This window comes from Chelmon rostratus, chromosome 3 (assembly GCF_017976325.1).
Source record: "Chelmon rostratus isolate fCheRos1 chromosome 3, fCheRos1.pri, whole genome shotgun sequence".
In the NCBI taxonomy this organism is placed as follows: Eukaryota; Metazoa; Chordata; class Actinopteri; order Chaetodontiformes; family Chaetodontidae; genus Chelmon; species Chelmon rostratus.
The window spans coordinates 12,929,723-12,956,262 of NC_055660.1; the positions used below are offsets into that span (position 1 = coordinate 12,929,723).

Below are 26,540 nucleotides of genomic sequence, written 5' to 3' on the forward strand. Positions count from 1 at the left end.
TGACAAACCGAAACCCTGACCTACTTTCAGACCCACACACACTCACACGCACACACGGTATGACATAATAATTACAAACAAGTTGAAAATGGTAACCAAAAAAAAAGGTATGCCCATCAAAAACGAGTAGACAATTAATAGGTTAATTTTCAAAAACAGATACCAAATTCATGTATTTGTTCAGTAAGGTAGCTACAGTTTGTGTAATAATTAAACATCAAGTATATAAATATAAAAATAAATCAACATGTCTAGCAATATGACAATAAAACTTGAAACCAAGTTGTTACAATTCCGACTCTTAATGTGCAAAAACACTGCTTTTTCACTATACTGAATATTAAGCCACTCATAGGCTTGTTAATGTAAATATGATGCCCTATGTTTGCTATCCAAACATCAATAATATACTTTTTTTTCAGAATAGTTCCTCTGCATTCTCATACAAACATACTGCATTTGTAATGTGTTTTATACAGTTTTTCTACATATTTGTATTTATTCATCCAGTTTAGATTAGATAAGACTTTATTAATTTCACAGCAGTTGTGGATTTGGATGTTTGTAATCAGAGAGGAACAGAGGTAATTGCACATAATAACTATACAGTAGAGTTGTACAGTCTGACAGCGGTGGGAATGAATGACCTGTGGTAGCGCTCCTTCCTGCTCTGAGGGTGCCTCTCACAAGCTGTATGTCATTACAAAACAGCACATTTGTTCCTGGAGCCAGTCTTTAAATAGGGATGAAATTAACTGAGTGTTAATGTGTTGCACTAGAAAATGAGGGGCAAACTCAGTTGCAACACTGTCTAAAATGGAAGAGGCAAAAATCTCAGTAACCCACAAATGCAGAACACTGGCAAAGTCCTCACAAGTACATTAGTAATTGTTCTGAGGACTCTTTGACTTTCTATATAAAGGTGGACCATTTTTGATATATGCTATGTAAAATTTATTTGATCAAAGTCTGCCAAGCAAACCATGTGGATATGTGTTGTAATATGTACAGAATTATTTTCAGTCAGATTTTCTTCAGATTTTCTGCAGTTTTTCAATGTTTCTTTTCATGCCATCCAGAGTTTCCATCCAAAACTGCAGGCAACATGCGATGAACCAGAGAAGTGACTGAGTTGTTTCATTGAGGGACAAAAGTCTTCATGCGTGACTGCTGTTTTTTTTTTTTTTCCAACCCTTTCCCCATTGGTTAGTTTCCTGCCCATCAGCGTCACTGGAGTTATATAAACCACACACCTGCCTGCACAGCTTTGTCACTTGAAGCACAGCCCACTGAAGACAGCAAAGATGGTGAGTGGTGTGAAGAGATTCATTCATAGGATATGTCTTCATTCTCCTCATGGACAAATGTCATCAGTCATTATCTTGTTCGTCCTTGTCTTGGTTGTAGCATTATACTAAGCTCAGAACTAGAACACTTCTCATTTTCTCCAACTTTCACAGCCATATTCTGTGTGCTACACTGAATGTCTAAACACATATAGAGGAGAGATACTGTATATCTTGCTGTTTGGCTGTCTGGTTGCACTTAAAACAATCATCAAATCAAACAAATATTTACACATTTCAAATTTATAGATTAAATATTGGTATGGCAGAAGTGGTGCATTTGAAAGAGGTTTGTGTGAGCATTCTTTGCAGATTCATTAACATCAATTCATTTATGTTGTGAATGGAGCTTAATTTCAAGCCCAGAAAGGAGTAAAAACCCTTGGTGGTATTAACACCGTTCTAATTTTTTCGGGAATTGTTTTGTCAAATCTTAACACTCATGCCAAGGACACAGAAATGTTTGTCACTTTTACAGTGTGATTTGATACAGATGTGTGATAACGGCTGATAAAGGCTAAAATTCCTCGAATTTCCTTGTACTCTGGCCCAGGAAGTGCTTTGCTTTATCTGTAACACTTTTCAAAATCTAAATAAGTGTCTTACCGGTTCCTACTACTACTCACAGTAAATAGTCCTAATTTGATTGATGTATACTATACAATGTCCTGGGAACAGAAGACAGGCAACGTGCTGGAATGTTGCACACCGCTCCTAAATAGTTATAAATAATAGTCTAACTCAAATCCCCACAGGAATTAATAAAGTATAACTCCACTTAATCATTCCCCAAATCTTGCCTGTGCAGTCAATGATAAACCAGAACTGATGACTTTAAAGAATATATTGTGGGTGGTGTAGACTAAGTTATCTATGGGTGTAGTACAGGTAGGGCCAGGATGTTGAACTTCATGTGTCACCATCAGGTGATGCTCAGCATGTAGATAGGAAGGCCGGTAGTGAAAAGAATTTACTGTGTTATTGATTAGATGAATGGGTTCACTGACTGGAAGGAAAGTTCCTGGTATGCCATGTGTGAGTGCAAACTTTTAAAATCAGTCAAGGTGATTTATTAGGTTTGCTAGTTTTACATTAGTTTTTTTTTTTATGTGTTTGTCATACAGACATACACACGAACACACACCCAGTGGTACCTATCTAGCGTCTGCAGATCTAACATATAGGGTCTTTTTATGGTTTTACTGTCTCTATATGACGAACACATGTCATCGAGCAAATACAGTGCATTCCTGTTTTAGCACTTTAACAGCCGTGGGCTGCAGGGTACTCCTTGCACCCTGGTTGATCATCAACAGCTAAGATAAGAACACCTATGATCATTATTACTCCCACCAGAGCACATTACACACAAACGTCTCTATTTGTCAGATACCCCTAAATTACAAGTGTTTTTGATACATAGATAAAGAAGCTTGTTGTAAAATGAAAATATCTCCTGACTGAAATTGAAATACTTTATGTCTGGATGCTCTAGTTGGTTTTTAATGTGGGAGGATGATCATGAGGGACAGAGCAGTCAGTCACGATGGTGGTCTGATCCAAACATATAAAATAAAATAGACAAGAGCGTTTGACTTTTCTCCTTTAAGAGTTGTAAGTTGACTTGTTTCCACCGTAAAGCTCTGAAAAGTTCATTTTATCTCATCCATCCAAAGTCCAGATCAGTTCCCGTATTCTTCTTTGTCATTTCTCTTCGCAGAAACTCAATGACATGTCATTCAAGGAGGGGCGTGAGTTAAAGATCTGCCTCAAGCTCAAGGATGACTGCAACTCGTAAGTTCCCCTCATGAGAGAGATCCCTGTCTCCTAGAAATTACCTTCATATGCAGCTAATTTGCAACAGCAAATACATTTGTAGGGAAACGCAATGCTGACTGACTTTTCTATTAACATAACGAGGAAATGTTCATTAACGAACCTGGCAAGTTGCAATAATGTTGATACCTTCACTGACAAACTATTTTATTTGTTTTCCACCAGAATAGGCAATCATGCTGTGCACTATCCACTCATAGTTCAGTGTTTTAATGGTTATGTTTAAGCACTGGCAGCACTTGGTTAATGTGATTCTGGTCTGTTTTAATGCAGAAAAGGTCTGCAGTTACACGAGAAATCAAGTTTTCACCCACTCTTCCCTTTTCTCATTGTGCTCTTTGACCTCTGTGTTTCTGCCTCCACTGCAGCTTTGCCATCAACATCGGTCATGATTCTGAGAACATCGCGATGCACTTGAACCCCCGTTTCAACCACTGCAACGACACAAACACCATCGTCTTCAACTGCCTGTCCGGGGGTTATTGGGGTGATGAGCAACGTGAGGGAAATTTCCCCTTTGTGGCTGGGGAGGAATGCAAGGTGTGTTGGGAGAGCATGAGGGTGTTTGTCACTGTAATCTTGCAAACTTCTGTTTTGTCTAATTCCAAACAGCAGAACCATTTAGTCTTTATTTATTTATTTAGGCATTTAATGTTTATTTTAAAGGATGTACGGTAAGTAGAGAAACTCAGTGCACGCTTTAGCCTGCACTTCAAAGTGCAACTACATAACCTTTGCTAAATATCAATCAGTCACCACAAGGATGGTTACAATATAAAGGTAAATAGCACAAGAAGAGAAAAGTCACAAAGTAAACAGAATCAGTAAAGTCAGTTGCACACCAATATCGATGTAAATTTTTGCTAACATTTTAGCCAACAGTCACCCGAAGCCACTGATAGTCGTACAAGACTGAGAAAGGTTGTATCAGCAAAACCCCCGAGTATTTCAACCTGAGGCAGGAGGCATTTTACTGCTTATCATGTCAACATTTCATTTATAAGAGGAAGAACAGAACAGAAGTGACACAGTCTCACCTTACGCCAGTTTGCTTTTGGGTGTGACAAAGACAAACCCGGCAATGAAAATGGTACTGCTATAAATGGTGCTTTCCTTACATCACTTTAATTATTTTACATCACATTCTGCAGCTCCTAAAATAGCAAATATCTCATTCAAGAGGCATTCTTATGGTTTATCATTGTTTAGACAATAAAGGCTCAAAGCTGCTTTCGGCTGTGATGATAGTTCACACACAGACCTGCTGTGTTTGAAAGAATATTTTCTGCAGACCACTGACAAAAGCACTTTGGCAAGTTCAGATTTCATAATGTCTTTTTCCATAAGCAGGTTATTAGTGGGCTTGGTATCTGTGCTGTAACACTGTTAAGTCAGTATGCACTGAGCTACTGGGTAATCATGAAGGGGTTTATAGGCTCATATAACCTTTCTATCTCAGTCATTCTTTTTACAGACTGTACACGTTCATGTTGAAACTTTGGCACTGAAAGATAAATCTCTTCTCTTCTCAGTTTTGCATTAACTTCAACAGTGAGCAGTTTTACATCAAGCTCCCTGATGGCTCCATGACAAACTTCCCCAACCGAATGGGAGAAGTCAAGTACAAGTACATAAACGTGTGCGGTGACGCAAGGGTCATCAGCCTCAAGATCAAGTAGAGGACCAGCTCTTCCTAACCCTTTCTGACCTGTCTGTTTTACATTATTGGGCCCAAGTTTCTTATTCAAGAGCCGTATGGAAACATAAAACTAGAAATCTGTACCAACATAGAATGCTGATGTTGTAATAAGAGGAACTGGCCTATAGAGGGAGCCACAGTACATCTCATTGTGCCTGCCACTGGATTTGTTAATAAATGCTCTGAAAGAAAGAACGTCCTCTCTGACTGTGTTCTTTTAACTCTATATGCAACATTCATGAAACACAGATACTATTTCCTAGAAATCCAAAACAAAGTTACTGTCTACAATTGTACCATAATCAGTTAATAAAAAAAGGTCACATTTCCATCCTAATTGTGATACCAGTCATATTTGTGACTATTTGGCCTCAGTCTGATCAGTCGTATCAAAATTCCAAGTCAAAATTTTGTGCAGGTTCTTACCCAAATATAGAGGACAGAACACTGAAGTTGTAGATCATATTGTTATTTAAAATGTTGCTTCAGTGCAAGCAAAATATGTTTGAAGGCATCTGAAAAGAAATGCCAACATACTTTTAAGAGGATAAAAAAAATGTTCAAATCAAATAAGAACTGCTGAAGCTGCATGATGACCATAGGTGACAATTTAATAAAAGTTATCATAGTATCATTCTAATAACAAAAGGGGGGGGGGGGGGGGGGGGGGGGGGGGGGAGCTGAGCTATAAATAAGAATTCATCATTGAGGCCTGTAGTGCGAATAGCTGAGCTATAAATAAGAATTCATCATTGAGGCCTGTAGTGCGAATGTGGCAATTTGCAGGAGGACTCAAAGAAGCGGTGGCCCGAGGCTGAGGAATGTGACACGATGCAACCACATTCCCTGGAAGGAGATGAAATATCCTTTTCGGTACGTATGCGAGTTTGTGCATGTGTGCAAGGTGGACGGAAAATGGGAGAGTGCAAGAAAAACTGAAAGCAGGTCTTTGCATTTGATTCCATTGTCCAAACATTATACTTTTTTCTTTTCTTTTCTTTTTTTACAGTAATTGATTGCTGTATGAATTCTTGTGACCAGTATTTCTTCCAAAATATGTTCAGAACTACCAAAAAATTCCCTTTTTGTTGCCTTTCTAATGCAAATTCAAACATTTTTAATTTGGTAAAAACATTTGAACTCAAATATCAGCAGCTTAAAGATACAAATCCAATGCGCAGAACTGGAGATTGTTAGACAGGCAGAATTTGTACACGGATAAGTGTTAGAATATACAATGCAGAACACAAATCCAGTACTGTGTCGTTTGTGCTGTTTGTCCTCCAACCAGGAGACTTAAAGTCAGGCTTTCATGTTAGCAAACATCCACCTGCTGTGCTTGAGTTCTCCAAATCCTTAACAGCTTTGGTTCTGCTTCTCAACAGAGCTGGAAACGTGTAGCATCACACAGCATATGTTTGCAGCCAGTTCGTAGAAAGTGCTGTTTCAGTTTACAAGCATCTCAAAAATATGACATTTTTCAGTTTTGTACAAAATTGCTGTAACAAAAATGTCCCATCTCAGGCTGATGAGGGCATTAACAGCATGTTCTTGCTCGAGTGCCTACGCTCAATCATTTATTCATCCACTAAAGGTCCTGCAGTGGCGTGGTCATAACTGACCCGGGGTCAGCCCTGCTCGAGCCCACAGACTGGCCTTTCTGTGCCAAATAATCTTTATAGTTCCGGGTCAGAAGAGTGTAAAGAAATGGGTTGATACAACTGTTCCCATAGGTTAGACACGTGACAAAGAAATTCACATAATTATGAGCAGCCGGAGACAGAGCTCTGAGGGACTCTGAGGAGAACAGTTTGGCCAGCTGCCATGCCCAGAAAGGCAAGAAACAAGCCCAGTAGGCCACGACAATGCTAAAGATCATTGTTACGACTTTTTGTTTGAGTCCTCTCCGCCGGGAAGAACGGCCGCTACCTCCTAGGCTAGCCTGCGCTGACCAGTAACGCCTGGCTAGCCCCACATACAGCCCAACGATTACCAATCCCGGAACTAAAACACTTGTGAGAAACAGGACGGTGATATACGCCTTGAAGGCCTCCGGGGTCCAGGTAGGGAAGCAGATCCTCTTAACCAAACCAGCCGCAGTCGGTTTGCCCACCCTGAGTCGGATCATCACCATCATGGGAAGCGTCAGCACGAAAGCTGTGCCCCAGATAATCCCTGCCACTAGCTTTCGCCTGCGGGACGAGGACCTGTGGGCACTGAAGGGCCTGGCCACGGCACGGTAGCGTTCCACGCTCATAGCAACCAAAATGAAGACACTTGCGTGCATGGTGAGGAGGTCGAGACTCAGCAGGATACGACAACCGGCCTCACCAAACAGCCAGTCATGGGCAAAGTATGTGCAGACCACGAAGGGGATGGTGGACAAGTAGAGCAGGTCAGCCAGAGCCAAATTGATGATGTAAACGTACATGGAGCCCATCCGGCGCAAAGCGGCTGAGCGCGTGATGATGAGCGTGTACATGTTGCCTGCCACACCCATGGCGCACATCATCATCAGCGTGGCACCGAGCAGGGACGTCACCCAAAGGCCTCCACTGCCTCCACCACCAGCGCTCTCCTGAGACCCTCCGTCTCCAGACCCTGGGCTCAGGACAAGTCCCAGCTGCGGCGTGATGGTGGCATTAGGAGTGCAGTTCATTGCAGGTTCGCAGATCAGGGGTCAGAGGTCAGGCCCGGATGTTTAAGAGCCAATTTGGACAGAGCTATATGATGGCTTGCTCCTGCATTAAACTGGAGAAGGTGTCAAAGTCTGTGTAGGCAGAGATTGATTGAAGATGGCAGCTGATTGTAAAGATCTTGCAAATATGTCCTACACAGTCCAGGTGAAAAGCAAACATTGCTTGTCATAACTGACTCCTGGTTCAAATGTGTTAAAACCTGCAAATTGTTGGAGCTAAATCCAAGATATAGCTTAAACGGGACGCAGGGGTGACAACAGCAACTCTATTAATCCACAGAGACGATGTAAGTAGACCACTGACATGGCTCGCAGCTTCAGTGACTGCGGCGCTGCCTGTGGCTTGTAGCGTTTATCCCCAAAAATGAGGTCCTCCACACAGCCATGATCCCATACTTCTCCAGAATCAACAGCGTAAAAGCCTCCAGAAAAGATTTAAGGCATCAAGGAGCCTCAGGCGTGAGACACATTCTCGGTTACAGAGTACAGGGATTTCTCTGCTGGGCTGAAGTGGATCTGACAAGGGTCATTTGGGAGCAGCAGAGTGGCACAGTGAGTCAGGACGCTGCCTTTCAACTTGAAAAACTGCTTTCAAAATCTCTGATAGCAAAAAGTCCTGCAGGGCCGAGGTGTGCTTGAGCAAGACATTTCCAGGGGGAGTCTCCCTTTCCCTATTCGTCTCCACTGTGGCGACCTCAGTGCATGTCCAGTTTTGGGTCAGGTTTTTAGTCAGCAGCTGTGATATATCCAGTCAAAAGGTGTCTTCTCTCTGCCAGGTCTCTGCCTGCACACAGACACCTGAACAGATCCCTTGCTTTAATCCAAATGCTCCTCTATCTTCTTAAACGCTTTGATGAAGATGGAAGACAGGCATTCAGTTCCTCCTCAGATCTTCCCCAGTTTGATAGAAGCCTGTTGTGTCTGCGTTCTTTGGAGCTCTGCTGGTCACACTCTTCTCCCCCTCCTCTCCTCCACCCTCCCTCTTTCTCACCAGGGTGAAAAACTAGCATGGGCCTATAGATTTATGAGATATTCCTCTTGGGCCTCAACCTGCCGTCTCTGAGCTCCGAGGTGTAGTTTTAGACACCCAGAAATCACTTGCCCATGTTGTGAATACAGCAGCCAAACACATCATACATATGCATAAAGAAAGGGCGTGTTTATTTGTTTCATAAAAAGTACAAAACTGCTTTGTCGAAGTCAGAAATTCTTTGTGCTCGGACAAACGTAGGCAAGTCTGTACACACTACTCTTCAGGTAACTGTGGCTTCTTTGAGAGTAGATGTTTTTCTTAGTGTTAAAAATCTTGGCAAATTAAATTTTCCACTTATGCTGGCAGGTAATTGTGCTTATTATTATTAAATTCTCCCCATTTTATTACTTTTTTGTTTTTGAGAACTGAATTTTTGCAGTATAGTTTTTGCTGAGGTCCTCATCTTCAGAGTAAAATAATATTGGTAATAACAATAGTGATACACCTGCTGTCTTTGTACGCAGTATTATCTAAATTTCTGCTGAATTTTATTCATCTCACATACATTTTTCTCTAAAGCTTGCAATATTAACTTTTCTTGGATGCTTTCTGCCTCTGCATTAATTGCAAGGTGGCAGCACATCGATATTTAAGTTGATGGTGCAGGAAGTCTGATATTATAATATTTACTGGAAAAAGATATTGCTTTTCTAAAAATGCTCAGGGTGGAACCTAGTGTTGGAATGACTCACCTTCAGTCTGAAGAGAGCGATAATCTACAATTAAGTAACTGTTTTTAAAATCCCCCCCACAAATCTTGATAGAGATTCCTTGACAAATTCCAAAAAAAATAGTTTCATTAGTGATAATCAATAATTTCATATCCTATGTCAGTCATCTATGGCCATGCACAGAAACAGCCCACCTTTACTTAAAAAAGGCACCAAATCAATATGTAATGTGATTATCTCTTTAACCAAAAAAAAGGAAAATAACAAAAAAGAAAATACCACTAAAATATATCAATTGGCTGTCTGATATCTATAAAAATGAGAAAAAAACAACTTATTGGAGTTTTAACAAAGACTCAGTGTATATACTGTACGCCACATGGAGGCGCTGTTACACCATGTAATGGCTTGCAGTATTTGCAGCTTTTCTATCCCAATGCATGAACAAATCTCCTTTATTGTCTGTCAAGACAGACCTCTCAAAACTACTTGTAAAGTCAACATTTGCTCAGTCTTGAAAGAAAACGATCAAAGCCATGTTGGATTGCTGGTATAAGCTGCACCGGCAGCGTATCTGAAGATACTGCCTCGCTTGGAAAAACTCTCTTTCTGAACTTTTGGCACAATAAGCTGCATGATGCAAGCATGTTTTAAGTCATGAAAGTAGTAACAACTTTACATAAAACAACCAACGATTACCATTGCTTTTATATAATATTAAAAAAAGTTTTAAAAAAATGAAAAGAAACTCTGAGTCCACAGACGCGATTGTTTTCTGTCAGTTGATGATCTGTACGGGTTTGACTCATTTGACTCCCTTAATCTTATCAGTATTACCAAATCATCTCATCACAAATGGACATAAAATACTACACAAGAGGATAAAATACTAGTACAGGAGGACCAAGGCACTTCTCAACTTAAAAATGCCTCTTTTTATAAACCTAAAAATTTTACAGCAATAAATGCCACCGAAACCAAATTTTTTAAAACTAAACATTTCTATTTCTTCTGGCCAGATATATATTTTTCAGTTTACCAATTAGCATTGCCTTGGTCCTCATGTTTGCATTTTTAACCCCAGTGATCGCCTTTGGGACTTTTGTAGCAACAAACTCCAGTCTGACCACATTAGTGATGAAGATTTTGCAACAATATCCAAAAATCACTAAAGGAGTCAGTGGCTGAACTGATGCTGATGTGTGATGGCTTTGTGTCGGGCTGGTGACGGTCTGAGAGAAGAGGAGCTGGTCCCTCAGGCCTCTGGTCTGTCAATGCCTGTGCTTGAACAAGGCTTCCACTTGAAAAAAAAGAAAACAAAGTCCAAAGTTAGAAACGAGTCATTTGTGTGACCAATGCAAAAGAGTCGTCGTGTCATACATTTACCATATAAAGGCAAATGTAGTGTTTCAATGCAGTACATAAGAAATTAATTGGAGCTCACTGCTCTCTAACACAAGATTATCCATCAGTGGATTAATCTGGTATCACAAAGTTTAGATGGTTGGTTGCACTGCTGGAACAGTTTTAAGGTCGTCGTTCAGTTGGTCTATCATCATGCAGAGTGAAATATCTTAAAAACTATGGGATGGATTGCCATGAAACTTTTCACACACATTAATGGTTCCTACAATAACTTGGTGACCCTCTTTTCCTGCTTCACCGCTAGAAGGTTGGCATTTCTGGTTCAGAGAGAAACGTCTGGACGACTATTGGCTGCCATCAGCCTCAGCTGTGCAAATTAGCAAATATGATCATGTTAACATGCAAAACTAGAAAACAGTAACATTTATATCAGCATGTTACAATTGTCAATGCGAGTGTGTTAGCATGGCAACCTCTATCATTTTCACTGCACACTTATTTCATCACAACCACTGAGGATCAAGAAGTAAGAATTAGACACCTCACTATCTGGACTTTTTGTCCACAGCCTCACAGAGCCCTCATATTTACCCTCCAATGTGAAAACGCATGAAAATCTTAATTTGCTGCTCATGATGGAGGGATTTCGGACACAGCAAGATTTTTGGTGGATAAGATATAAAACTACAAGTGACTCACAGCAATGGAAGATGATTAAAAATGGCCAACAATGGATGATTTGTTTTTTTATGTAGAAATTCCCATGTGTATTGTAGGTATACAGAACTGCAGGGAGATGCTAAAAATGTTATTTTACTTTAAGTCTATCAAATTAGCTAATAGATATTTAATTATTATGAAAAAGTTCTGAAGGCTTACTCGTGTACTCCTGAGGGGACATCTGAGCGTTCATGACATCGCTGAAGTGTTTCAGCCAATCCTGCTGGTCGCTCTCCGTCTCGCAAGTAAACAGGAAGCAGCGGTCAGGCGTCACTATGGTGATGCCGTGTTGCCAGGCGCCGTTGCAGTGGGTGCCAGCAGGCAAGCCGGGGGAGGCGTTGTAGCCGTGGTCCTTGTTCCCCAAAAACACCTCACCTTTGGCAAAGGCGTCCTTTAAACAGAATGAAGGGAACAGAGGAAGTCCTCAGCATGTTACTGTGGAGACTGTGTTACGACTGTATCTGAAGCAAGAGAGAATAAAGTAATTCTGTTCTTGTTTTAAATCTCTGCTTAACACTGACCACCTAGGCAGAAACATCAGAGCTTAGGTGGTTTATTCTAATAATGGCTTAACAGGTAGACAACACTCACTGTAATAAAACCTGCTTCTGTTGTTCAGTTCAGTCGTCTTTGGAGTAAATGTGAAAGACACATTAAGCTGCACTCTTTATATGAGTTCTGGCTACTGTGACAATAAGTACCAGTCTTATTATTGTTAAGCTCAGAGCTACTTTAAGCTCCAGAACAGCTGTTTTTAGCCATGCCAGCAGGGATGGTTCATCTGTTGGCCAGTTGGCCAGTCAGTCCTTCGCTTGGTATTGGATGGATTGTCAGTAAATTTGGAATTTAAGCCTGCAAATAATGATTAATTTCAATATTCATTAATCTTACTTTTTTTTTTCTCGATTAACAGTCATTTAGTCTCTAAAATACAGAAAAATGACAATCACAGTTGCCAATAGCCGAAAATGAAGTCTTCAGATTGCCTGTTTGTGCGACCGGCAGTCCATATCTCCAAGATCTTTTATTGACATATCAGATATGAAAAATCAGCGAAGTGGAAACCAACAAATATTTGTCATTTTTGCTCGATGATTATACGATAATCAAAATATTTTCTTATTAAAATTATTTTTATTGTCTGCTTGAACGCTGCAGTTGCGTAATTTATTTACAGTCCAAGCGATCAAATCAAATCCCACTTCCTCCACATGTCCCCAGTCCACACTTCACACGACTTCCTTTTCCTTTCATCCACCAGTTTTTCTTGTCTAACCCTCTTGGGGTAAATCGGACACTTCAGTCACTTAGCGCCTACAATTATTGCACCTTTCCATTGAACTCTTACATCAGCGACAAAGCTGAGCTAATCTGGCTATCTGATGTGTATTTAGCTAAGTCTTGGGAAATGTGGATCGCCCCCTCTCGAGGCGATAACCCCTGCAATAAAAACTCCACTGTCATCATTCAGTGACTCACAATCTCACTTTCACAACATCTCCACCTTTCAAACTCTGATATCAGATAAAATAGGTACAAGTTTGCACTCTGCATGTCAGTGTTTCACTTCTCTTTGGGGCAATCCATACTGTGAAATCATAGCAATGAATGCATACGTATAATAATGTTACGTACCACCTCTCCCCTCTGAGTCATGACTTCATATCCCAGCATCGTCTACTTAACCTAATTTGCTTGATGGAAGAAAACCTTGTGCTCCCACTCTTCGCGGTGCTCATTTCTTTCTTTTAGAGCGCAAGAATACCGACAAGCAACTGCTGTCTGTAGGTTATGATCAAGAAACTGCAACCAAAGACACTCAGGCATCAACTAAAGGCTTAAAATCTAGACTGATGCCAATACTGAAGCCTTATTGATGTGTGTAGGTGTGCGTAAAGATGCCGTACCAGAGGATCTTTGAAGTACATGAGTCGCCTGTGGTCCAGAGTGAACCAGCGTTTCTTGAAGCCTTCTGTTTGCTGCGAAGACAAACATGTTGACAGCAAACAGTCAGACATGAGCTGAGTGAGACAGAGGAAAGGCTGTACACAGCACAAAGCAGCATTGTACTAGCATCAAAGCCGGTGTCTGTCTGGTGATTCATAGCCTTAAATGGACTCTTTTGTGTTAAGAAGTCATACATCACAGTTTCCTGGTACTTTATCTAAGATTGTCAATTATCAAAGTGGCTAGTCGTGCAAGTAATGGCCATCAATTATTTGTTCAATTCATCATTAGCCTAGAAATTCTCAACAATATTCCATTCCAGCAGAAAATCAGCAGATCTTTGGCATTTCTTCTTGAAAAATTACATTAGCAAGTAATCAGTTATGTAAATTGTCATTCATTCAGTTGTTAGTCAGAGGAGAGTAATGGTTTCAGCACTAAATGTAACTGAACTACACTAAAATCCTGAAAACCAGATGTAAACTTTGAGAACGGGGAAGAGCGTGTGCTCCTCGTGTGTCATGTTTCTTGACTGGCCCCGAATCTCTTTGCAGCCTCTTTAAGAAGCAGTGGCGCAGAATTCTCTTCTACCTGATTTACTGAAGTTCAACCTCTGCGTTTCACCCATCCTGTGCACACACCAGAAGCGGTGAGCACACACCTTTGACCGTGAATGTGCATCAAGCTTGATCTCAGGCTCCAGGAAAGCATTTGTCCTTGTTGGATTTGGAAGGTTTCCTCTGGGCAGCCCCATCTGAACGCTTGTGGCACCACTTTTAATAACACTCTTGATACTGAATTTAAAACCTCACCTTTGGAGAGTTTACTGAGGGGCACGAACAGCTTTTCAGAGAGCCGAGCTTCATATAACGAGGATGCTGAGGTCCCTGCCTGCTGCCGCATTGTCCTCATAAAAGTCATTGTGGCATCAGGCTGAACGACCGACTGCTCCCCGCTCAGCCTGCCGGTGACTCCTTCCACAAATATGTCTCAACCGCATGTGAGGGAAATGAATTATGACACCCGTTTAGCCAATCAGCCCAGCAGAGCAAGTTAGTGAGTCCTTTCATCTCTCAGCCTGACAGATGGAGATTAAACTGAGTGTGCGTGTGTGTCTGAAGAGAGAGCCAGAGGAGGATTCGCTTGTTTGGTGTTGCCTGTGTAGGTGCTTCAGTCTGAACCCTGTGGGAGAGCACCTGCATGTGTGTGTACATATGCTAATATAAAACCAGGCATGACTGCGTGGATATGTTACAAATGCCTCTTTAGTCTTTAATCCCAACACATGCCCGTGTTTCTGTGAGTATTTGAGGTTTTGACAGCTAAGGATTAAGTCGATTCTCGGCTAGAAGCCTTTTATTCCCTCTCAGACTGAGTGACAGACAGACGGACGACTTGGCGGGCAGGTAGGACCTCTCAGCTGTCAGTCAGCCTGTCGGGCGGCGGTGGGAAGCAGCCAAACCGTCAGCTGGGCTAGTTAACCTCTTGGCCCGGCTCCTATTCTATTCAGGCAGGACAGTGGGAGCTGGAGGAGGTCTGAGGTGTCCAACTGGTTTAATGGAAATTTAGCGTGATGCTCGCTTCAGAATTCAGCCTGGTTTGGTCAATTAATAAGTCTCAGTTGTCTTTAAGTCAGCCTAGAGTATAATGGGTGGATTTTCATCCAGCCATTTTCTGATGGTAGCTAGATGCATGTATAACACATACACAGTAAAACCGATGCTGTCCAACAGAGAAAAGTCTGTTCATATGCAACCCTGTCTCTGTTCTGTTCTGTTCTGTTTCTAATTAAGCAAAACTTCAAGTTTTATTTGCGGGAAACTGATCTAGTGCTCCCACTACTGTCTCTCACATTTTATGAAAAAACAAAGCAAATATTGCACACGTACAACAAAACAGTTGTTGCACTTTCAAGCGAAAATATTGCTTAATAAGTAATGTGATTCATGCAGGTAATCTGAGCTGGAGCTTTTACTCTAATAATGCTAAACGTTTCCTTCTAATTACTGCTCATCTCAATAATTACTTCTGATCATTAACACCCTCGAGTATTAATCCCGTGTGAACAGGGCTTTAAATTGACTTAATTGACAAACATGCAGTGAGTAGTTCTGTACTTCCATGGGAAGTCTGGTTATTGGTCATTAATTCCTCCAGGCCCCAGGAATGAAATCCCATTTGGAACATGACAGGTACTATTATTAGCTACCCTGCTGATTAAATATGGCACTGCATGTACTTATATAAATTCAGTTTGAAGAGCCAGTGTGATTCTAGTCCTAAATATACAGAAAAAGTGTTTTGAACATAGTTAGCGTTGTCCTATTGAGGTCTATTGTCATTTTAAGATAAGAGACCTAAGATCCACATTTACCGATTTAAGTGTACTTAACACTGTCATTGCAACACATGAGGGAATGAAAAATAAAGTTTACAGCTTCAAATAAAGGTTTACAGTGTGTGTGTGTGTGTGTGCGCGTGTGTGTGTGTGTGTGTGTGTGTGTGTGTGTGTGTGTGTGTGTGTGTGTGTGTGTGTGTGTGTGTGTTACTTGCCCTGGGACCTGTCTTTTCCATGTATCCTTCCTTCAGAAAGTTCCGGGTAAGCTTGGGCACCAGCTGAAAACAACAAGCAAAGCAAAGGGTTAAAGAGTGACTGCGGGAGGACGCAAGATCTGAAGATCTATTCTGGGGGAAGTGCGAGACATTTACAGGAAGGATAAATGCATTCATAGAGTTCTGGCCACCTCAGTCTTAGCATCTCACATCTCAAATGTCATTTTAATCTCAGCAGTCAGGAGTCCTTTTATATCCCCAAGAATATAAAAATGGGGGGAAAAATATGTGTGCGTGCTTGTGTGGGCTCACCTCAGCATCTGTCGCCCCGGGAAACGCAACCTTTAGATAGTGAAGCTGAACTGCACGAATTGAATTAAGCCAGTCTACGATCTCCTAAAGGAGAGAGAGAGAGAGAGAGAGAGAGAGAGAGAGAGATAGAGAGAGAGAGAGAGAAAGGGAGAGGGAGAAAGAGAGAGAGACAGAGAGAGAGAGGGGAGCAAGAGAGAGAGGGAGAGAGAGAGGAAGAGAGAGAGAGAGATAGACAGAGAGAGACAGAGAGAGAGAGAAGAGAGAGGAAATGAGTTATTCCCATGTCTTTTTTTTCTTTGCCCCCTCTGTCATTTAGAAAGAGAAGACAATAGCAGAGATGTGTGTGTTTGTGTGTGTGTGTGTCTGTGTGTGTGTGTGTGTGTGTGTGTGTGTGTGTGTGAAGTAACTATCCCAAGCAACACATTATTAATGCTGTATTCTATTGCCACCTTCACACAGATCTTATTTGGACTGACGATGTGATCATCTGCAGGTGCATCATCACTACGATCAACGCCAGGTCCAACTTACTTGTTACTTACTTCCAAAGCTCTCGACCACATCTAGCGGCCTTCCTGAGCCGGCAGAGTTTGCTCAGTTGTCATGAAGATGCTATAGCAGTTTTCATATGCAGTTGTGCACTGGTTCTTGTTGATCAGGTTCACTCATAAATCAAAATATTAGACGAACAAAGAACACAATAATACAGAGATTTGCCAAACACAATCCAGCTGTGATGATGGTTGAGTTTGAAGGGTGTGTTTTTTAAGAAGTGTGTCAGAATAAAACATTAAAGTGCAGCTGAAAAAAACAACGACTTTCTAAATCAGAAATTAGTTCATGATTTTGACGCTGCTTTTCCGGCAGAGTCTCAAGCCTCAGATGTCAGACGGCCACAAATAACCGACAGCACCGAACTGCTCTGTGTATTTCAGTGAGCACTCATGAATGAAAACAGAATCATCGATGTGGAGCTGAATGTCATCTGCTGATGGATTCCATCAGCCGGCAGAGATTGGTACAGGTGGCTTGAAAAGGTTTGGAGACTCACCCACAACAACATAAACCAGGTAGTGTTGACGCTTTTCAATTTTCAGGCAGCTTTCGATCATTCCTGTGTGGATAGTATATAAGCGTGGGCAGTGTAGTGTGTAAAATCTTCATTCACTGGCATTTTTTGTATTCCTGCCTCCACGGATGGTCGCGTCGAGAGCTGGGTGGTTTTAATAGTGTAATGCTGGGATCAGACATTCAGAGGTACTTATATGAACCAGACTACAGTGCGGAGGAATTATGGAGGAGTATGGAGGAGGAGGAGGCCGCCACAGCGGAGAAAAGCGCCTCCAGCTGGCGAGGATGGCGGCGCAGAGCTGCCTCTGTAAATGTGCACTAATAGAAACAGAAGTGGTGTCGCCGGGCTGCGGCGAATTTCACCAAATTCTTATGGATGATGTTGTTGAATCTAAAGAGGAAGCGGCACAAGCATGTGTAACATTACACCAAAGCATTGGGCCATGATACTTCAGGATTCTGAAAATAAACTGTAAAAAACAACCACAGCAGGGCGAAATGTACGTCTGAGCAGAGAGTAAAACAAGCTTAGTCTTCAAGACTAGCTTAGCACATACAGCGCCTCGGTTTGTCGGTGGTGCTACTAAAGGTTAGCCTGACTTTCGCTCTGAGTTGTAGGAGTGGCCCCTGAAGTCAACGGGCACAGTGCATTCTGATTTTTGTAGGTTTTCTAACTTTGGAGCAAAGGAAGCCCTTTATTCTCTGTTTTCTCCGGTCATATAGCTGCACATTCAAAAATATTTGTATCTTTCCACAGCCCAGTTTTATGAAAAGACTGTCTTTCTAGCAGTGTTCCTTCTTGAATAAGATCGCTGACAAATGATCATCTAAATCTAAACGGTGTCCCTGAAAGTAGCTATGTCACACACCCACACACACACACACACACACACACAGTACAGTGATGCAGACCTTGCCGTTGTCATGGTAGACAAAGATGTTGCGGGTGCTGTAGTCTTTGAGGTAGGTGATCTGCAGGCCGTTGGGGTTTCCTATCTTCTCAGGCTGGAAGGTCGCATTGATGGTGTCCACCTTGATTACCGCTTTGGGCTCCTTAGCCTGCAGGAGAGAGGGAGGAGATTAATGTCAGTATTTAACATATTCAGCAGTAAATCTCAGAGCAGAACAGAGGAAAGACGACCATGATCTCCCAACAATGAGTGACCTTATAATGCGCAGATTTTTGCTGCCACTGCTTGACCAGAAAAAAAAATCATATTTATGGAGTCAGGGTGTGATTATGGCATCAAGGCTTAGGGTCATATTTTGTACTCTATTTAGAGCCATTATCTTCACATCAGTCTGCATCACTGATAACCATCATGTCTAAGACTGACACAAAACCCAACAAACCTGTTTGTGGAAGCTGCGCTTTAATCTGTCCGTGTCTCTGTGTATCTTCTGGCCTCGTCTTTAACAGATAACAGACTCGGCTATGCTTATATGACAGCTGATTAGATTTCACGCTTCTCTGTCGTTGTAAGTATTGACTTTCCAGCACGAAAATAAGAGCAAGAGAAAGTGGCACAAATTTGCACCAAAGCCGTGAGTTGGATTTGAGTTTGGCTGTGCCTGAATATTCACACACCTCAAGGCTCTTCTGAAAGCAAACCAGCTCACTGGCTAACCCTAATGCACCCGAGCAACAGCGAGTGACGCCTCTGTCACCACTGCGACTCAATGAGGGTGTTTTTGCCTTATTGCGAGGAGTCACCAAGAGAATATGAAGCAACACTGTAGTATTTCACAGAAGGCGCAGTCATGGAGGACAGGAAAAAAACATTCACAATAAAAAGACATTTGCATGCAAAGAGCGAAAGCACACTGGAAAACCATATTCAAAAAATCAGTGACAGTCTTTCTTCTAGCCTTTTAAACATATTATTCCCACTTCCCCTGAGCTGGTTTACTGTGACAAACAACGTGCTCCCAGTGCTTCGAGCCCTAATTGGTTTGGGTGGTGCACGGCTTAGTGAATCAGCCACACTGACAGAGAGGACAGGCTGCTGGTTAAGCTTGTCTGAGCACGCTCAGACGCAGCAGAGGCAGCAGGTACAGATACATGTTGTAGGCTTTTGGGGAACATGTATGATTATAGTTAATTATGTGTGTGTGTGTGTGTGTGTGTGTGTGTGTGTGCAAAAATACTGCAGCACATAATGCGGGGGTGTGGTCTCCAGAATATATTATGCTTTTAAAGTGCTCTCTCATTAAGGTATTTGTGTTGTGGTTGCATGTGTGTGGGTGTTGCACATGTGCAGGAAGTGAATTACTCCCTTCAAACACACACTAACTAGGACGCTGTCTAATTACAGTAGATTACTTGTATCTTGCAGGCGTGGTTTTGTGTGTGTGTGTGTGTGTGTGTGGGCAGCGTGTGCGTTTTGCTGCATGTGGGCACTAAAAAGTCTAATCAAAAGCTGCTCCTTACGTCATATTTGGTGAAGTACTTCAGAGTCCCCTCCCTCTCTGAGAGGACGAATCGCCTGCTGAGGAACTGCCCGTTGTCCCGCCCCCTCTTCATCAACAGGCCATCTCTAGTTCCTTCAGGAAACCAGCAAAGGTTACTCATTAGCATGGGTGTGTTTTTGTTCATACATGCCTGTGTGTGTGTGTGTGTGTGTGTGTTTGAGTCAGTATGCACACACACTCACCTTCCTCATATATAAAGTTCTTCCCAGGCTCAGAGAACTCCTTCCTCTCGTACTTTGCTCTAATCCACTGCTCCCGCAACACCCTGGACACACACGAGCAGATGAAACATCGTTGAGTTAGCTTGTAAAACGTACCAGCTGGAAGCAGACTTAGCACACGGACTTTGTGGTAAATGAGAAAGAGGCTGCAATAAAAGCAGAAATCAGTGAATTCACTGCTTGCCAGCAAAGCACAAAGCTTTTTAGACATTTTACAAGTGTGTAAAATGACTGTAAATGTCTAAAATGAGGAAGGTCACTCATAGTGCTATTGTAACGGCTACAATCCTCCTTCATAGGTTGAAAGATTTAAATATTTGTTCACTATTTAGCATTTTTCTGGTAATTATCAATTTAGCTTTGCCAGCTAGCTCGGTTGGTAAGATAACTGCAAATAATAGGCCTTCTAATAAGTGGGAATTTCAATTTTAACCCCTTGACGCCTGAATTTATTTAGAATTATATTAAAAAAATAATTCTTTGTGTTTTTGCTTTCAAATTGATTCTAAATTAAGATGAGTTTGTTAATTTTTCTGTAGCACATACAATAGATATAATTTTAGGCAGGTTCACCAACTAGAATTGGGTTCAAACAAACAGTATATGTTCACTTTTTTCAATGCTTAAATGTAGTAAAAACATCTTTTCTGTGTATTCAAAATCCATTTATTTCATCAAAACAGCCACAAAATTGGCTTATAACCATTAAATTCGAACAACAATTAAACAGGGGTTCTTCCACTTTGACCGGTCCGACGAGAAACCAGTGCTTGCAAAAGGTTCCTAGGTGTGTGTTGAATATGCATTAGAGGAATGCATGCGCGATTCAGCTGCAATGTGGATTAAAGCGGTATGATGCGAATTTGTGACAATAGGCGTTAAGGGGTCAGCACTTTGACACACACACACACATATACAGTATATATATAATTTAGAAATGTATGTTTTCAAAAATGCTTGCCTGATACTGAATGCCTGAAACAAACTTAAAATATCCATCATTCTGAATAATGTTTGCTATTATCTGTTCAGCAAGCTAGCTTGCAAAGCTAACAACCGCGCAACAGAAGCCAAGAAAAATGTAGGTGTATTAAAGAACGTTAGCAGAGAGTGTAAGTATGTAACTATAAAATTGACCAAAAGCTACTGAAAAATATAGTTTTTCCAGTTACTCCTTCAATTCAACACACACATGTTACATTTCTGAGGAACAACATGAGGTGGTTTTCTCTTTTCCAAAAATTCCCCATTTCACGTTCATACGATTCCAAGCATTCTTGTCTGGGAGCAGCCCGACACCGTCAGGCTGTGTGTGCAGGTAACCTGGAGGCTACCTGCAGACCTGCAGCAGCCACAGAGTTAAGAAAAAGCACATCTGGTTGTAAAAATGCACATCTTCTCTCTCATCAGCAGTAAAACGCAAACTGCTGTTTACAGATCAAGTAAAGTTGTTGCAAATTTAAAAGGATCATATGTTGTGTAGGTAAAACTTCTGTTATAAGCTGACTGGAGGCCGTTTGTCTTTATAAAGACTTCAGCACAGGAGCTGCTAATGCTTTCAGCAACAACCCAAGGAAGCACTTACTTTAGCAACTTACATCTCCGCAGTTATTAATGCATGTAATAAAAAACTATCATGTGAATGATAGTTACTCCAATAGCAGCACGTAGTGATGATGCTACACAAGAAAATAATAATAAAGAATCATGTCCCCACAAGTCACAAAAGCTGTTAGAGACCAGAAGCAAAACTATGAGGATAAAGAAACTGACTGTTAATGTAAAATGCTTCGACACTCACAGTGGAGTCTAACATTTACAGTCATCAGGCTGCAGGAGAATAAAGGTCACACAGAAACAGCCCTCTCTTGTCTTACTGTATATTCACTTTATTAATCATTATTCTGTGCGGTGGAACCGCGCTGACCACACTGATACGAGAACTTCACTGACGCAAATGTAAAGCACGACACGCTCCTCCTTCCCTTATCATTTCTAATACAGATGGTGAGTCGAATGCTGTTCACATTCTCTGCAATCCTCGTTCCATTATTCAAGCTACTTTGGATGATGGCTTCAGTTAAAATACAGCTAGTGAGCCCCCTAAGCCCTGTGTGTGTATATAGTTTCTTAAAAATCTGTTCAACCCTGGACTGATTTGTGTGTGTGTCTGTGTGTGTGTGTGTGTGTGTGTGTGCATTTGGTGATTTTACAGACGTCAATAAGATGCAGATTGAGTGCTGAAAGTGTTATCTTATTAATCAATTTGTCAATAATTTAATAGTAATTAATAATCAGCAGTTGAATTATTTAACTTTTTCCACACTAATAGGATTCGCTGCTTTCTTTTGTGCTCTTAGAACCTCGATATGACATTGATTATTGATCGGATGATTAATCACAACAAAGCCAGTAGACTAACTGATTAAAAACTCTGAAAATGAATGGCTCTAAAGCCACAATGTGAAAGACGTCTCTAATGGCAGACTCAAAGCTCTGACTTGAATCTCATTTATAATGTGAGGAATGGCTTTAAGAAGCCGGCTTTTCACAGACACTCACTCCATTTGACTTTTCGGCTTGAGAAAATCTGCCCAGTAGAAAATCAGAAAATCCCACAATAGAGACGCAACCAAGAGTGTGTGAGTCCCTGCCAGGAGGGGCTCCTGCAGAGTGCCGTCACAGGGGCTGCATATAACATTTCAAACGTAAGCACAAGGTGAGCTGGTTTCTAAAGCATGTATCTCCAGCTAGTTGCTCACAGTGAGAGAGAGAGAGAGAGAGATTTCAAACCTGCAGCACACACACACACACATCTAAAACACCGCCTTCAGAGGTAAATGACAACATGACACTGTTAGAAAATCAGCTTCCCTGTGAAACTACTCATTTATGTCAGAAAAGTTTTGATTTTATGTTAATTAAGTTCACTCGAACTTGAAAACTATGAACATAAGGGCACTTAATGATAGTTATGCAAGTGCTTCTCCTTCCCAGTTCACCTATTTAGGTTCTGATGTGTTCACGTGTTTTTAAAAATAGCTTGTTTGTGCATGTAAACACACACACATGCACACATACTATGAATAATGATAAAATTGCACATTTGATAGCATAGACTGTCTGTTTTTCATTTTAAGTGTGTGTGTGTGTGTGTGTGTCGTGTTATGGTTACTCACTGGCAGTCTTTGTGGGTTGGTTTGTAGTAGTAGACGGGAACAGCGGCCTCATATTTACTCTTCATCAGCTCGTTACCATTCTCAGCCATGAACTAACAAAACACACCACCAAACATACACCCACCCACACACGCACATACACACAAACACATACCATACAGATTATTCAGGGATTAATGATGTCTTGGAACATTATCTGACAGCTGAACAGTTAATATGAATGTATCTATTCAGCAGGAGAATTACTCAACATGAATAAAATCTTTATCAGTGTCGAACTAATAAATCAGAGAGCAAAGATGATAAATGCAACAGACATTTTAAGATATAGATGTGCAAAGTGCCAACATCATTCATTATCTGGTTTCTGTGGAATCCCCTGCCCAGTTTCAGGATCACTGGGAAACGTACTGGGCAGGAATGTGATGTACTAACATTTGGTGTAGTTGATACAGACTTGATTTATTTCCCCATAAATGCTTCAGAATAAAAATCTGAGCTTCAGAGATGGGGGAGATCAGTGTGGAGTGACTCCGACCTCCAGCGCCTACCACAAGCACCTCATCATGAGATTTATTCTATTGCTAAGATGTAAAATGCTACTGGGATCCCAAGTTCCCTCACTTAACTGTCAGGAAGTCAGATTCTGTCCTCAGATTATGAAAATTAATTATCAATTAGGGATGCTGCTGGCTCTGCGGGCTCACCTGCACCTCCTGGTCCTCCCAGTGGGAGAGGCTCAGGGACTTGACCTTGCTGACGTCGGGGATGTTGCGGTGGATCCCGGAGCACGCCAGACAGATGAACACCCCCAGAGAGCAGGAGCCCCACCCTGGATCTGCAGAGAGGAGGATGGAGAGGACAAATGGAGGTTTGGTGGGTATGAAGGGACAGAGAGAAAGATGGACTGACAAATTAAGGCAGCAGCTAATTATCATTATTATTTTATTATTTACTGATTTTTGTCAATGCATCTATTTTTTTATTTTTTGATTATCAATTAATCAATCCCAGGTCAGAAAATAGTAAATTTTAGTGTATTACAAATATAATGTATGTACAGAGAAGTCACTATAAGTACACTTGTACTTTTTGTGCTTAATTTTAAGTATGTTTGACATATACTTTTAAAGAGTGTACTTCTACACAGAGGTTATTAATTTCTACCTTAATGTATTAAAAATTAATATACTAATTCTGCAGTGGTATTTTAAGTGCTAGGTGTATTATAAATTGTACTTAAGAAAAGGTGTACTACATCACAAATACTTTCAAGTCCTTTGTAATACACTATTAGCATGCTTGTATTTTAATTTCACTTCATTTAAGTATATTTAGGTACATTTCCAAGAGTTCTGATTTTCACTGGTGTACTTCAGCACACTTAAAGTTTGAAAAAAGCTGTGCCAATATAGTATACTATTACTCAAGTGGTACTCAAGGACCACTTGAGTACACTTAAGTATACTTGAATGTGACAAAAAAGTGCAAAAAATGTACTAGTAAAAGTATAATTTAAGTATAACATTTCTTCTTCTATTATTATTAGACTTAATTAGCCTCAGGAAAAACTAGCAGGGGCGCCAGATCACACAGCAAAGGCAAGTTCACCGTGTCTGCAAACCAAAGCTGATGATGACTTCAGTTTACTAGTTCTGTCAAACCAACAGTCCAAAACTTAAAGATATTTAACCAGCGATAGAGAGAGAGGACAGGCTTTCAGGTGAATGTATGCTTCCTTTGCTTTGACCACACCTGTCTCGTCCTCCTGGAGGAACAGAGGAGATGACAAATGACAATATGCAACTGTGGCCGGAGGGGTTGAATGTGGGCCAAGAAAGCCGTCCCTGAGCAAGTCACTTCATCCAGTACACCTCCTCAATAGCGTGTTAGAGGGTGTGTGTTTTGAACAGTCAGCCAACCTTCTTTGGATAAATAAAGATTGAAGAGATTAGGGGGAAAGGCAGCATGGTGCCTCAGGGCCTGGATTCACTGATTTTCCAATTTGATGTTTGTAAAGCACTTCAGGGTCTGTACTTTGACAAAACCACGATGTGGTAAATGATTATTAGGTAAAACTCGAGACCAGAATCTGCCTTATTGGTGTGTTTTATCTGCTACAGAAATGTCATATTTCAAAACAGCATGTTAAGTTTTCAGGAACTACAAAAATGAGTCAAATCTATTATTGTGGTAGCCTGAAAACTGGAGGCCTTTAACCCAAATTCACTTCTTCCATTTACTGCTTTGCCTTTGTAGGGCAGCAAAGTTCCTATAATGTTCCAAAACTGTCTAAGTGAGCATATAAAGGACCTTACAAGACCTCCACATTTGGACTAAAAGCACCAGGTGAGGGTGTGTGCCCACACTCTGCATGTCAAGACTTGCTGAACTCTCAAAGTTTCTTCTCCTACAGCCTCCACCCGTGTACAAAAAGGCTTCACCTGCGCTGTTACCTTCAAGTGCTCCGGGAAAGCTCCGCACTCTGAGTTCCTACCTCACCTTGCCACGCATTTGAGGTCAGAATAATAAAATGCAAGTAAAGGAGTGTCTGACCCAGTTAGTGTCATGATGTTAAAAGTCAAGTAGCGTGAAGTTTTTTGGGCTGCCGCGGTGGAATGATAAAACAAAAGCGTAGGACTGTGACGCGTTTAATGATTAACTTTGTCGGCACAGGTAAATGTTCCGCACCTCCTACACGTTACGTATCAGCTCGAGATGTGTCCAAAGTTTGACTTCCCCGTTAACAACATTTAAAAAAATCCATGTTTACTTCTTACCTGGCGCGCCGCAGTCTGCGCAAGTGTCATTTCCAGGGTTCTGTAGGATCTCCCTCAGCGCTCGAGTTGCTCTCTCATTTGCCGACATTTCAATGTTCACCTCGGTTATCCCTTCGCTTTCTGAGAGAGAGGGTGGAGTGGGGGGCGGGGGGCGCCGTAGATCCGCAAAAGCCAAGTAAGGTGTGTCTCCACGAGCTCGACTCCCCCACTCGAGAGCTGCGGGCAAGTCCGCACAGGTACGCGCCCTCAGCCTCGGCGAGGTGCGCCTCCCATGCGCGAAGAATCCAGCCAGCGCCTTTTCACGAAGTCTTCCCGGAAACGTCCATTCCCTCTGCGGCTGCGGCCCACCACACCAGCACTGACAGCCTTCAGGTGGCCTGTCAGCCGCGTCCTGCCGAGGTCTGGAGCCAAATCCGCGCCACGGTGCCGGACTGCGTGTGCAGAGAGGAGGGTGTCATGAAGCTCTGCACTAGGAAGTGAAATGCAGAGCTTGTGTAAACTTGCTTTTCCTCATTATTTGAGGTTAGGTCACTATGCATGGGCCCGCTGCCAGCTGTGCAGCGTGCAGATGCACTGACGTACCTGTAAGGAGCGCAATGATCCAGTAGAGATGTCAGAGTACTGAACTGACCTTTAG

The 26,540-nt window shown here is 41.6% G+C and overlaps 3 protein-coding genes across 3 annotated transcripts; 1 reads left to right on the forward strand and 2 right to left on the reverse strand.

Annotated features, from left to right (window-relative positions):
* Positions 1-374: 374 nt before the first annotated feature.
* lgals2b (lectin, galactoside-binding, soluble, 2b) lies at positions 375-4,949 on the forward strand. Its single transcript, XM_041933901.1, has 4 exons — positions 375-383; positions 3,067-3,140; positions 3,551-3,722; positions 4,715-4,949. Exons 1-4 carry the CDS (start codon positions 375-377, stop codon positions 4,859-4,861), a joined length of 402 nt encoding a protein of 133 aa, XP_041789835.1. The 3' UTR covers positions 4,862-4,949.
* Positions 4,950-5,673: 724 nt separating this feature from the next.
* LOC121604238 (urotensin-2 receptor) lies at positions 5,674-8,524 on the reverse strand. The gene has a single exon (XM_041933699.1). The coding sequence runs from the start codon at positions 7,538-7,540 to the stop codon at positions 6,470-6,472; it is 1,071 nt and encodes a 356-aa protein (XP_041789633.1). The 5' UTR covers positions 7,541-8,524; the 3' UTR covers positions 5,674-6,469.
* Positions 8,525-8,579: 55 nt separating this feature from the next.
* zgc:92360 (uncharacterized protein LOC436988 homolog) lies at positions 8,580-26,362 on the reverse strand. Its single transcript, XM_041933887.1, has 11 exons — positions 25,904-26,362; positions 23,831-23,961; positions 23,124-23,215; positions 19,906-19,988; positions 19,683-19,795; positions 18,164-18,310; positions 16,181-16,264; positions 15,869-15,931; positions 13,276-13,347; positions 11,528-11,759; positions 8,580-10,583 (listed from the first exon to the last, which is right to left on the reverse strand). The coding sequence occupies exons 1-11, from the start codon at positions 25,989-25,991 to the stop codon at positions 10,555-10,557; spliced, it is 1,134 nt and encodes a 377-aa protein (XP_041789821.1). The 5' UTR covers positions 25,992-26,362; the 3' UTR covers positions 8,580-10,554.
* Between the last annotated feature and the right edge of the window lie 178 nt (positions 26,363-26,540).

What these genes read in the sequence shown, in the direction of transcription:
- lgals2b (XM_041933901.1), top strand. An exon ending in CTCAAGGATGACTGCAACTC is followed by an intron (nt 3,141 to 3,550) that starts GTAAGTTCCCCT and finishes CCTCCACTGCAG; the next exon opens with CTTTGCCATCAACATCGGTC. An exon ending in TGGCTGGGGAGGAATGCAAG is followed by an intron (nt 3,723 to 4,714) that starts GTGTGTTGGGAG and finishes TTCTCTTCTCAG; the next exon opens with TTTTGCATTAACTTCAACAG.
- zgc:92360 (XM_041933887.1), bottom strand. Translation starts at nt 25,991, where the DNA reads ATGTCGGCAAATGAGAGAGCAACTCGAGCGCTGAGGGAGATCCTACAG. An exon ending in GGGAGGACCAGGAGGTGCAG is followed by an intron (nt 23,216 to 23,830) that starts GTGAGCCCGCAG and finishes GTGTTTTGTTAG; the next exon opens with TTCATGGCTGAGAATGGTAA. An exon ending in CCGGGGCGACAGATGCTGAG is followed by an intron (nt 15,932 to 16,180) that starts GTGAGCCCACAC and finishes TGTTGTTTTCAG; the next exon opens with CTGGTGCCCAAGCTTACCCG.
- LOC121604238 (XM_041933699.1), bottom strand. Translation starts at nt 7,540, where the DNA reads ATGAACTGCACTCCTAATGCCACCATCACGCCGCAGCTGGGACTTGTC.